This window comes from Aedes albopictus, chromosome 2 (genome assembly GCF_035046485.1).
Source record: "Aedes albopictus strain Foshan chromosome 2, AalbF5, whole genome shotgun sequence".
Classification (NCBI taxonomy): Eukaryota; Metazoa; Arthropoda; class Insecta; order Diptera; family Culicidae; genus Aedes; species Aedes albopictus.
The window spans coordinates 171,699,716-171,713,160 of record NC_085137.1 but is presented as its reverse complement, the minus strand read 5'-3'; the positions used below and the strand labels follow the sequence as shown (position 1 = coordinate 171,713,160).

At 36.5% G+C, this 13,445-nt stretch overlaps 3 protein-coding genes across 5 annotated transcripts in view; 1 reads left to right on the top strand and 2 right to left on the bottom strand.

The window, feature by feature from the left end:
• LOC109398642 (selenoprotein H) overlaps nucleotides 1-13,445 on the bottom strand; it is a 199,827-nt gene that overhangs the window by 8,234 nt on the left and 178,148 nt on the right. The gene's annotated exons all lie outside the window — the stretch shown is intronic.
• Nucleotides 1,880-5,404, bottom strand: LOC109398654 (uncharacterized). 2 transcript variants are annotated; one of them, XM_019671040.3, is made up of 4 exons: nucleotides 5,140-5,404; nucleotides 4,027-4,548; nucleotides 2,192-2,349; nucleotides 1,880-2,059 (listed from the first exon to the last, which is right to left on the bottom strand). In XM_019671040.3, the coding sequence occupies exons 2-4, from the start codon at nucleotides 4,494-4,496 to the stop codon at nucleotides 2,007-2,009; spliced, it is 681 nt and encodes a 226-aa protein (XP_019526585.3). In that variant the 5' UTR covers nucleotides 4,497-4,548; nucleotides 5,140-5,404; the 3' UTR covers nucleotides 1,880-2,006. The 2 variants fall into 2 exon arrangements, with proteins under 2 accessions (XP_019526585.3, XP_019526586.3); XM_019671041.3 differs by lacking the exon at nucleotides 5,140-5,404 and adding an exon at nucleotides 4,789-5,115.
• LOC109404765 (tRNA pseudouridine synthase-like 1) overlaps nucleotides 7,644-13,445 on the top strand; it is a 28,472-nt gene continuing 22,670 nt past the window's right edge. Inside the window, exons 1-2 of one of the 2 annotated variants that reach the window (XM_062850729.1) lie at nucleotides 7,644-7,945; nucleotides 8,537-9,058. The gene's annotated coding sequence lies outside the window, so the exon portion shown is untranslated. The other variant, XM_062850730.1, reaches the window with a different exon arrangement.

Sequence of the window (13,445 nt, the reverse complement as noted above, 5' to 3'; positions counted from 1 at the left end):
TTATTGACTTTAAATTAATGATGATGATTAACCTGGGCTTGTTAAGGGATTATCCGTAAGTAAAAAAAATCGCGTTAAGTACTGTTCCTTTGATTCTTAGTGGAATTCAAAGGAACAGTACTTAACGCGATTTTCTTTTTACTTTTAAATTGATGTTTCAACTTATTCACTTTTTTTCTTTCCTTTCCTTTGCATCAAAAAAGTCACAAACATCAACAAAACAAAGCACGGAAAAAATCTAAAACTGAATAAATAATTAATAATGCACGGAAAAATAATGTTTCGGAAAAGTGAATGGTTCAAACGTAAGAAAAACAGTATAATATATTGTTACATAAAAATCGAATGTAAATGTATAGTAGCTACAATGTGCGAAGCTTTTAGTGAACCATTTCATTACAATATACATTAGAGTAATGCGGGGCAAAAGTTCGCACGGGGCAAAAGTTCGCAGTGGGTCTTTTTCTGAGCACGAGTTAAGAACCCAAACAAATTTGTATGGGTTCGACACATAATCAGGTCAGCTACTCGTCAAAAAAATTTGGAACGATTTCGTTATGGTTTGGCAGAGTTATGCGAAAAAATGTGTTTCTAGGGATTTTGATAGAATTTTTGGACCTTTTGGAATAAGAATTTGTAGTAACAAGAAGAAGAAGAATCTCATAACCTCTTTATGTCGGAGAATCGTTATTCCATAGTAGTTCGCGAGGTGCACTCGAATAAACAATAAACTACTAGTGCTCTTGCAAAAAGGGACATTTTTAAAACCTCGACAGTGGGGCAAAAGTTCGCAGTAGCTGTGGGGCAAAAGTTCGCACTAGATTTCTGAGTCTAGTACATCAATATAATTACAGAATCTTTGAAGCAATGATAATTTCGTGTAGAAACTACTATATATGCATAATATGAGTAGTATGCACCCTGAAATCGTTGCGGCAAAGGATCTAAACTTAGTTTTGTAAGAAGATTGATTGTAAGGCAAACATTATGTTCACGCATTTAAATCAATAAATGAAAAATGGCTAAAAAACATTCTAAAGCATTTTTTTGTCATCCTCGTTGTGTCTTTTCGTATGTTTCTAAAGGTCTTATGTTCATCTACTTTACCGGGGTCTTTCATAGCTTAGTTTGTAAATGCCTAGTTATAATTCATCACCATTCTGACGGGGATAAGATTCGATAACGGTCCCGTTCAACAGTTTTGCTGCATATTTGATTTTTTCCCATGTATTTTGTGCAACACATATCTCTATGATTACCCCCACAATGTGTTTTGACAACTTCAGTAATGCTGTAAAGGACAGCTCTTAGTTAATAGTTGTGTAAGTCTTCATAAAAGATACTCTATACAAAAGCTGAACACCAGGTCGTATTTCATTTGGGCCGTAATGCTAAGAACAGAAAGAAACAGATTTCATTGCTAGAGTGAAAATATGAACATGAATTAGCATTAAATAAATGAACATCACACCAATAAACTACCCTGTACAAGGTGCGAACTTTTGCCCCGCATAATGCGAACTTTTGCCCCCACTATGGGGCAAAAGTTCGCATTGGAGTACTTGTTTTAAAAATTGTATAGCTAAAACTACAAATGGAACGCGAAAAAATCTAGTACTACGTTTTGAAGGCAACATGGTAGGGACCCGTTTAACGAAGAAAAACGATATTGTTTTCTTTTCGTTCAATAGTTATTTTGTGAAGTCTGTTAGGTGCGAACTTTTGCCCCGCATTACTCTATTGTAGCTGGTACACTGTATGGTGTATGAATGGTTTGCACCAAACACCCTATGGTTAGTTTTTATCCGGGGAGTCAAACTTGAACGTCTGTCTGCGGTTTTACCGTTCAAGAAGTTCACAATATGCATAATGCACAAAATATGTTTATAAAATGTAGGAACATGCTTTTTTATTATTGTATGCGTTAAAATTTTGTAGGTATACTGTTTCATATGTATAAATCTCATTCAGTCACTGTTTCAAAATACACAGACAGGTATATCACATTAAGCGCGTTCTTCTATTTTCAGTTGAAGTACTCCTGGTGTTAATAAACCTCCTGTAATTTAGATGGGAATTGGAATCACATTATTTAGGAAAGTCATGATATTTTTCAATTGATAGGAAAGCCTTATCGATTCAATGCACAAAATACACGGAAGGCATTTCTTATCAATCGACATGTACTTGCCTGGTAGTGGATTCCCACTATCGGATAATCCGAGATATGCCGACAGTCCTCCAATGATTAGCAGCAAAAAGCATATGATCAGAAGAAGCACTTTTTCGCGATTTGTGAATTGACGACGACACCTACATGACCACGTCCAATAGTGCTCGTGAAGAACTCTAGAAAATTATTGAGAAGAAAAAAAATATACATTTTTAATTGCTTAATTTTATGCGCTTTTTTTATCGTTATTATCATGTTGCTTTATTTATTATCGAAACAAGCTTATTGGAAGACGGACTTGGCGGTCTAGTGGCTACCGTTTCTGATTCGTATGCAGGCGGTCTTGGGTTTAATCCCTGGCCCGTTCCTTGCCTTCCTTGCCACTTTGTAGAGGAAGAGCGGCGTCATCACGTATATGACATCCCTATTCCCACCCAATAGGATTGTTTGCAGTCAACATCAATTCAGTAACAAATTTTGAAAACGACGTATAATCAATGCTACACGATTGATTATACGTCGTTTTCAAAATTTGTTACTGAATTGGGTTCTCCCATTGACAATGCATTTGAGTTCCCTAAACATTGGTACTAGATGCGGGAATCGAAAACGTGACGTCTCGCACCCTGGTGGGCGTCATGTTCTAATTTTGACAGGTCTTTTCTGGCGTTTGATTTGAATAGATCGAATCTACATAGGAATCACAGCAAACATACGACCTTTTCAAATCGAACGCCAGTTTTGCTCGTTTAATTGGAACGGATCTGTATGGATTTGACAGATGATCGCCGTTCCAATGTTGACATTGAAGCCACTCTAAGTTAAAGGCACTCTACTATTTTGTATCTTTCTATATACTTTCTCCCTTTCTCCCTCTTCTCTACATATACACGGAACTACAAATGAACCCAAATTTAAGTTGTTTTGACGCAATCCCGGTCTTCCGTGGAATTACTCAAATTTGCGTCAAACAGCGATAGTGGCGAGTGAGTAGTTCTCGTTTGAGAGCGGCAAAAAAATTAACCCAGTGGTAAGTTATTTTCACTCAACGGAGGCCTCAATTGACGCAAATTTGGGTTAACTCAAGAAAACCCAAATTTGGCTTCTTCCACGGAAGAGCAGTGGATGCGTCGGTGCTTCTCTCTTTGTTTTCGAAAACATTGCGGTGGGGCGAGGGAGAAAACAACCCAACTTTGAGTTAAAACTTTAAGCAGTTTAGTCAAATTTGAGTTTTTAAAACTTATTCTTTGGGTTATAATATTTTTCCGTGTAGAACTCAAGTACATATATTCACATCATACTTGAGAACATATTTGATTCGAAATCATCATCAAGAAAACGTAACTGCAACATATTAACGTTTCTTTTAGCGAATGAAATTCGATAACTGCAACAACGGACAGACATCAAATAACTGTCAGTTGCTGCAGAATGCAGCAACATAGGAATCGCAGCAAACTTAGGACCTATTCAAATCGAACGCCTGAAATAATCTAATCCATCCTAGATTCCGAACTGTCTTTTTTTTTTAATTCTAAACAAGCTCGATAACTTCATTTCCCAGTGAAACCTCATCTGGCATTTAAATATACAAATTTTCTTCTGTTGTTTATTTAGCTCTGAATTTCTTATCAAATATCTAGTTGAAACAAGTGTTCCAGTGCCATACCAATTCCATATTGCCTGTATTTCGATAACGTTGGAGAAAAAATTAAGCTGATAGGCCAATATGCATGTGACAATAAACGATGGTGATTGATAAACCGATAATGATAACCCTCATTGACAGAAACAGAAAGACTGTTTGAATTAAGATTTATAGCCCGAAACGCCAACAGGTGTGCCTTACTTACTGTGTTTGATGACTGTTTCGATTCAAATTTGTCGCGGTACTTCCGGTAGCATCAACGAATGAATGATTCACGTAGCCATTCGTTACTGGCGTCGGGTATCTACTGGGGTAGCCCACGTATTGGTTGTGGCTTTGAAAATGAACACTATCAACCGATGTGGGGGATTTCTCCGTGGACGCACTGTGCGGTGACCATTTTTCCGATACAACAGGGCTTTGAAAGGGTGTCACATAAGTCGACCCCGGCTGAATGCTGCCATGCTGACTAACCGATTCTGATATGGTTGAGATCGTTGGAGAAACTATCACCTCTGACAATTTAGTACCGTCTCGAGTCTTGCGGCTAGGAGGCCTCGGGGGAGTATCGGTTGTATCCGGCACATTTGTAGATCCATAATTTAATCCAGATGATGATTCCGTGTTGTGATTTGTTGGAAGGTTTAGAGAAAGTCTCTCTCGAATATATTGCATTAGGTACCGTTTGTGTTTATGTTACATATGTAGTCAACGGTTATATTTGTTCCTGGAAGTGAAGGTTGGGAATCTCTAGATTAACAGATAAGATATCGCTTTCGGCTTTATCAGTCTAGAAATTTGAACAGACCCATAGCTGAATTTGTATTTTTTTTACCGGGAGACATTGGACTTAGTATGTGTGAAAACGTGAATGAATGTGCAAATTTCATCATATCTTTTGAATTTTCACGCGCATTTTTTTTCGATAACAACGAACAAAAGTAAAGAAACGTAGAATCATACTTACGCGTTTCCTTACTTTCAGGAATTCTCGTAATAAATAATGTAATTGCAGTAGTGTCTAGATAGAGAATTTCTGACAATGGTAACTAGACACCTTTCTAGTTGAGCTAGTTTGAGGTTGTAAATCTCCTTATTAGATCGATTCTAAGACTCATATCTTTGAACATCTTACAAAGATTGTAAGTACTGATGAACATAAGGTGAGATTTTTATCATCCCAGCTTTTGGGTAACTACCCTGACTGCGCGGTGCATATTGATCACTGAAATTTGCGTTCACGATTTACTAATACTATTCAACTAAATAGCTTGTTCAACACCACAATAAAACTCGTGTTTGTATTTCATTAACGCACCACTTCTATCGTTGCATATGGTTGAAAACTAAACAGATTAAACAGATCACCGCACAGCTGTAAAGCAGAATTAACCGATTCCACCGAATTCAAATACTGAGACTGATGTTGGTACACTCACAAAAGCCATCATGCAGTAAAACACTTTACTGTTGTTATCAACGTTATCTGCAGCGATGGTCTTGTTTTATTTCCCTTTATTTTTTGCAACACAAAGTCTTCATCAGTCTACCGGAATAATGTGTCTCGCTTGACATTGCGCTACGAGATAAAGAGTTATGTACCTAGGTATTACTATCAGAACCTCCCGTCGGACAGATTTCTATTTCAAGCTTATGAGTAAGTCATGCATAGTAGCTATCACTGTACAGCCGTGAAATCAATCGCCGATAGTGGTCGTTATCAGCATGTGTGAAATTCAATTAATATACGTTTCCTATTTGCTATACAGCTATGTATTCCCCATTGCAAACATGCAGGGTTCCCCAAGAGAAACCCCGTCATAAAGAATTTTAGGGTAGATATGCTGTTTGTCATCATATTGCGCGCAAACCCCAAATGAGTTGCATTATGAACATGCAACTATTTTTTTATTATGCAACTCATTTCAGTTGCATAATGAACCAGGGCGGAAAAGTTGATCATTATGATACCAAAATGAGTTATATAAAATTAAGTTTATGATACTGAATTGCATAAAAGAAATTAGTCTATGATATAACCGTGCGTCATAATTGGATTTTTTACTGACTGTTTTGTGCTAAATTAGTTTATGCACGTGTTCTTGATTAGACGCATTCTTTTTTTTAAGTGAAAGATGTTTATCGCGTTTATCAGTGCACACATACTTTAGTAATCATACAGTGCGAGAAATAAGTATAAAGACAGAGCCGTGTTCCATACAAAATAATCATGTTTAGGGATCAACATCTCTTTTTCTAGCGATTCGATTGTTATGGAGTTTTGTCTGCAACCTTAAAATAACTAGAATTTTAGCTAGAAAAATAAATTATCATCCATGAAAACGTTTATATCGACTTTTCAGATTCAAATATATATAATATAAAGACACTTATTTCCATATAAAAATGTGTCTTTATATTAATTGGAATCTGAAAAGTCGATATAAAAGTTTTCATGGATGATGATTTATATTTCTAGACAAAATTCTAGTTATTTTAAAGTTGTAGACAAAATTCCATAACAATCGAATCGCTAGAAAAAGAGATTTTGATCCCTAAACATGATTATTTTGTATGGAAAACGGCTCTGTCTTTATACTCATTTCTCGCACTGTATAGAAGTGCTTTTATTAGTAATGTGTATATACAGAATACTGCAATAGGGCATTTTCTCTCCAGTTAACTGCCGTGAATCGCATATCTGTCCCATTTGCATAGGAAATCCAGCAAAGATGGGACTGATATGCGATTCACGGCAGTTAACTGGAGAGAAAATGCCCTATTGCAGTATTCTGTATATACACATTACTAATAAAAGCACTTCTATACAGTGCGAGAAATGAGTATAAAGACAGAGCCGTTTTCCATACAAAATAATCATGTTTAGGGATCAAAATCTCTTTTTCTAGCGATTCGATTGTTATGGAATTTTGTCTACAACTTTAAAATAACTAGAATTTTGTCTAGAAATATAAATCATCATCCATGAAAACTTTTATATCGACTTTTCAGATTCCAATTAATATAAAGACACATTTTTATATGGAAATAAGTGTCTTTATATTATATATATTTGAATCTGAAAAGTCGATATAAACGTTTTCATGGATGATAATTTATTTTTCTAGCTAAAATTCTAGTTATTTTAAGGTTGCAGACAAAACTCCATAACAATCGAATCGCTAGAAAAAGAGATGTTGATCCCTAAACATGATTATTTTGTATGGAACACGGCTCTGTCTTTATACTTATTTCTCGCACTGTATGATTACTAAAGTATGTGTGCACTGATAAACGCGATAAACATCTTTCACTTAAAAAAAAGAATGCGTCTAATCAAGAACACGTGCATAAACTAATTTAGCACAAAACAGTCAGTAAAAAATCCAATTATGACGCACGGTTATATCATAGACTAATTTCTTTTATGCAATTCAGTATCATAAACTTAATTTTATATAACTCATTTTGGTATCATAATGATCAACTTTTCCGCCCTGGTTCATTATGCAACTGAAATGAGTTGCATAATAAAAAAATAGTTGCATGTTCATAATGCAACTCATTTGGGGTTTGCGCGCAATATGATGACAAACAGCATATCTACCCTAAAATTCTTTATGACGGGGTTTCTCTTGGGGAACCCTGCATGTTTGCAATGGGGAATACATAGCTGTATAGCAAATAGGAAACGTATATTAATTGAATTTCACACATGCTGATAACGACCACTATCGGCGATTGATTTCACGGCTGTACAGTGATAGCTACTATGCATGACTTACTCATAAGCTTGAAATAGAAATCTGTCCGACGGGAGGTTCTGATAGTAATACCTAGGTACATAACTCTTTATCTCGTAGCGCAATGTCAAGCGAGACACATTATTCCGGTAGACTGATGAAGACTTTGTGTTGCAAAAAATAAAGGGAAATAAAACAAGACCATCGCTGCAGATAACGTTGATAACAACAGTAAAGTGTTTTACTGCATGATGGCTTTTGTGAGTGTACCAACATCAGTCTCAGTATTTGAATTCGGTGGAATCGGTTAATTCTGCTTTACAGCTGTGCGGTGATCTGTTTAATCTGTTTAGTTTTCAACCATATGCAACGATAGAAGTGGTGCGTTAATGAAATACAAACACGAGTTTTATTGTGGTGTTGAACAAGCTATTTAGTTGAATAGTATTAGTAAATCGTGAACGCAAATTTCAGTGATCAATATGCACCGCGCAGTCAGGGTAGTTACCCAAAAGCTGGGATGATAAAAATCTCACCTTATGTTCATCAGTACTTACAATCTTTGTAAGATGTTCAAAGATATGAGTCTTAGAATCGATCTAATAAGGAGATTTACAACCTCAAACTAGCTCAACTAGAAAGGTGTCTAGTTACCATTGTCAGAAATTCTCTATCTAGACACTACTGCAATTACATTATTTATTACGAGAATTCCTGAAAGTAAGGAAACGCGTAAGTATGATTCTACGTTTCTTTACTTTTGTTCGTTGTTATCGAAAAAAAATGCGCGTGAAAATTCAAAAGATATGATGAAATTTGCACATTCATTCACGTTTTCACACATACTAAGTCCAATGTCTCCCGGTAAAAAAAATACAAATTCAGCTATGGGTCTGTTCAAATTTCTAGACTGATAAAGCCGAAAGCGATATCTTATCTGTTAATCTAGAGATTCCCAACCTTCACTTCCAGGAACAAATATAACCGTTGACTACATATGTAACATAAACACAAACGGTACCTAATGCAATATATTCGAGAGAGACTTTCTCTAAACCTTCCAACAAATCACAACACGGAATCATCATCTGGATTAAATTATGGATCTACAAATGTGCCGGATACAACCGATACTCCCCCGAGGCCTCCTAGCCGCAAGACTCGAGACGGTACTAAATTGTCAGAGGTGATAGTTTCTCCAACGATCTCAACCATATCAGAATCGGTTAGTCAGCATGGCAGCATTCAGCCGGGGTCGACTTATGTGACACCCTTTCAAAGCCCTGTTGTATCGGAAAAATGGTCACCGCACAGTGCGTCCACGGAGAAATCCCCCACATCGGTTGATAGTGTTCATTTTCAAAGCCACAACCAATACGTGGGCTACCCCAGTAGATACCCGACGCCAGTAACGAATGGCTACGTGAATCATTCATTCGTTGATGCTACCGGAAGTACCGCGACAAATTTGAATCGAAACAGTCATCAAACACAGTAAGTAAGGCACACCTGTTGGCGTTTCGGGCTATAAATCTTAATTCAAACAGTCTTTCTGTTTCTGTCAATGAGGGTTATCATTATCGGTTTATCAATCACCATCGTTTATTGTCACATGCATATTGGCCTATCAGCTTAATTTTTTCTCCAACGTTATCGAAATACAGGCAATATGGAATTGGTATGGCACTGGAACACTTGTTTCAACTAGATATTTGATAAGAAATTCAGAGCTAAATAAACAACAGAAGAAAATTTGTATATTTAAATGCCAGATGAGGTTTCACTGGGAAATGAAGTTATCGAGCTTGTTTAGAATTAAAAAAAAAAGACAGTTCGGAATCTAGTTATTTTAAAGTTGTAGACAAAATTCCATAACAATCGAATCGCTAGAAAAAGAGATTTTGATCCCTAAACATGATTATTTTGTATGGAAAACGGCTCTGTCTTTATACTCATTTCTCGCACTGTATAGAAGTGCTTTTATTAGTAATGTGTATATACAGAATACTGCAATAGGGCATTTTCTCTCCAGTTAACTGCCGTGAATCGCATATCTGTCCCATTTGCATAGGAAATCCAGCAAAGATGGGACTGATATGCGATTCACGGCAGTTAACCTATAGTAGATAAGGCTTATGTTTCGACAATCTGGAGAGGCCGTAGAGGCAGCATCCTTTTGGACTGAAACCCCCCCCCCCCTCGGAAATTTTTTGTTGGAATTCCTCATTTTGAGGAGGGACAAAAAAAATATTTAAGGAACTAAGTTTAACTTTATTTTTTAAGTGTCATCGACAAAATTTCTTAACAAATCCGGGAAATTTGACGATTTTGCCTAATTGTTTGGGTAATTTTCCATCAAATGCATTTATTATTTATCATCTCCCCTCGACGAGCCAACGAGGAAAGTGACAAAAGAAGAAAATGAGATTTGTTCCGGGTTTGTACGTAACAGCCAAGGGCTGAAAGTCTCTTTAATAAAGACAAATCAATCAATCAATTATTGCGTAACGCTAAAATCGACATTTTTTTAACCCCCCGACAGTTGACGATGCCAGCACCGCGACTGGTCAAATGACCAACTACCGATTATTTGAATCAACCGTTGAAAAAGGTAATCGCTGTGAAGCGAGTAGATTGTGAGCCACCTAGTTAGATGGATGACTTCTGCGTTCTTTTTTCCTTGTAACTAAGAAACGGAGCCTCGCTATGGCCTTTGTGGCCATGGTGGACTAGTTCCACCCTGAGAGTTCCAACACAGCTATGATAGTGATGACGAAGTAGTGCTCACGTTGAAGCTGCCCCGCGGACCAAATTGATCCAAAAATAATCCCAATTCAACTCTTATATTAAGAGTGTTATGATCTATTTACCAAGAAAAAATTAGAACTGGAAAATCATAGATTTTAGGATATTCTTACCAAAAAATTCGTGTACATACTTCAGTACTTTGATATCACAGTTTACAGTAAGACAAAGCGTTTGAAACGTCGAAAATTAAAACCATTTGTAAATTTTCATGAAGTTTTAGCTTGATTCATTTGAAGTAGCGAATCGTTTACTATTTGGGCGTTACCTACCAAACATTTTAAAAATGTAGCAGCACACTACAGAAGAAACTAACGTTCAATATCATCAGTGCTTATCTGCCCATATTCGCATAACAGTCCCATGTTTGCTGGCTTTCCTATTCACATGGGACTGTTGTGCGAATGGAGGCAGTTATTCCGTGTTACAAACTGATTAACATATTTGTTAAAACTTATTACTTACCACAAGTTATAAAAATGCGCGGGCCGCAGTTTGAGGACCACTGTGCTAGATGGTGAAAAGTATAATGTTGTGGATGAATTTGTTTATCTTGGTTAATACTCCTAGTGATACTTTAGTGAAGTCTGATAATGATGTTACCCACGATCTTTTGCGGTAGGTATGTGAAACCAGATGAAGCCTCGTAGATTGTATTGTCGGGCCGCCACCAAACCGGACTTCGCACAATCAAGTCGCGACGCGACCCAACTCGCGACGTTTTTTAATCATGTCAAAAGTAGTGCGCATCCTTCCCGTTGTTGTCAGCAACACAGCGCACTAGATGCGAAACAGTTGCAACACTTGTGGACCAAGAAATTTGCAATTTTTGTTTGAATGTCGGTCTTGATTCCAACTGGATAGACAATAAACGAAGACAAAACTTGCGTTGCTTTTGTTAAAACCAGTCATTTCGGTTTCGGAGGGATTAAGAAAGACGTTGTGTGCTGTGCACGGTCTATAGACTTCTGCCTACATAATTTATTTGTACATTTAAAACAGCCTCAGCTCTCCCGTTCTCTCAGTTCTAGATTTTACTTTAAGGTGACTGTCTCTATTGTCGCCTTATATCTATTCGATAGGATCTTTGATCACAACAACTCCTTTCCCCTTAAGTTTTTCATTGTATTACAATCTGAACACATTTCTTAAACGAATGTTGAAACATATAGATTTTTGCATTTTAATTCTCTTTGTTATACTGCTATTATTTCTGTTTATACCATTTAGTTTTTTTTATTATTTGTCTTGTATACATGTAATCGAACTAAATAGTAGTTACAAATGTACGTCTCATTTCCTCTTCTAAAAAAAAGGCAATACAATTATTAAACCCGGAGCTGTCACTTCAATAAAATAAATCATTTAAATATTCTATAAAATTTTGTTTAAAAAAAAAACAAATGCTTCTAATGCTTCAAATCGATATAAAAAATAGCACGACAAAAAAAACTTTAAATATTTGCAGTAAAATAGGGAAAACTGCCCTAGTCAATACAAACATAAACAATAAAAGTACACAGTATGGTTGAGTTGGCAGTTACTCTCAAAACAAATACCAAAAAAAAAAACACCATTTAATGCCACACAAAAACAGAAGTTATGCACACAAGTTCCTCTTCTGCTCCAAAGTCCCAAAATTGGCGCGTTGAAAAATAGGCGAACTCGATGAAACACCAGCAGCAAACGACATCTCATTTGCAGCATAATCATTTGTCCAATTCAGGCGATGATGCACTGCTACTGCAAATCACGTTACTCACTACTGTTCAGCTCACTAATGCTCTTTCTCCTCATCTCATCGCGCTCATGGTGAGCTGTTTCATTGAGTACCCGCGAGGCTCTCAACAAACTGTAGATGTTGCTCTCCTTCCAAGCGCCGTTAGACTTTTCATCCAAATACTCATTCCAGTCAAAAGAATGGGAAAAAAGGCAATACACAAAACAGGCGGCCATGAACAAAAAAATCAATTGATTGATGCACCAAGCGGTAAGAAGAAGAGTTTTGACATCCAAGCGGTGTGCCGTTTACATCCATCGACCAATCAGCGACGAGGATCTAATCGACGGCACACCGCTTGGATGTCAAAACTTCTTCTTCTTTTCGCTTGGTGCATCAATCAATACCGTACATAAAGCCAAAAAATTTCAAAAAACTGCAGACACAAAAAACGATTGCTCTTAAAACAGGGACGGAAAAAATCTGCTGAACCAGGAAAAAGGAACGTAGGGGTAGGCGGGGCATAATGAGCAGGTGGGGCATAATGAGCACCCTGCATTTTCACTGCAAATTTCAAAATTTTCAAAACAAATTGCTTGATTGTAGCTTAATTATCTCAAATCCAATGAATTGATGACGAAACATTTTTCAAAAAAGCCGTTTGCTTTGAAAAAATAGTCAAAAGCGTGAAGTGGTCATGTACTCGGAAAATATTATAAGAATCGGCTGACCTAAAATAAGGTTTTTGGAATCGAAATAAGAATTTAGTGGGTATCTATCAAGTTTCTTGATATTTCCTGTGTCAATAAGATGTATTTGTAACATTTTCAAAATATTCATATAATTAGTTTGTTAAAAAATATATTTTAAAAAGTTGATATTAGGGTGGGGCAAAATGAGCAACTGGTGGAAAAATGATGAAACTGATTAACATCTTAAACAAACGATTTTCACATTTGGTTTTCTCCGTTACGATGCATGTAGTAAGGTTTTGTCATGAATTTTCAATTTATTAGCTTGAAAAAATCAGTATCTGTATATTTTCACCGTTTAAAAATGCCTTAATAGTAAATTCCATGGATCCCCGCAGTTCCTTACAAATTTAACCCCATAATCCCCTCAAAATCTCATTGGTTGTTGCCGGTATGCTTCATCATTGACAAGAACTGTCAATCAGCAATTGATTGTGTACAAAACAGGGATTGATCATCCTGCCCCACCTAGGGTGCTCATTATGCCCCACCCCCAAAACGCAATCCACGATTATATACGTTTTTTAAAACATTCAATTTTGCAACATTATAAATGTTTATTTAAAATTTCAACGATTAGTTTTTGTCAGTTAAGGTTCAAATG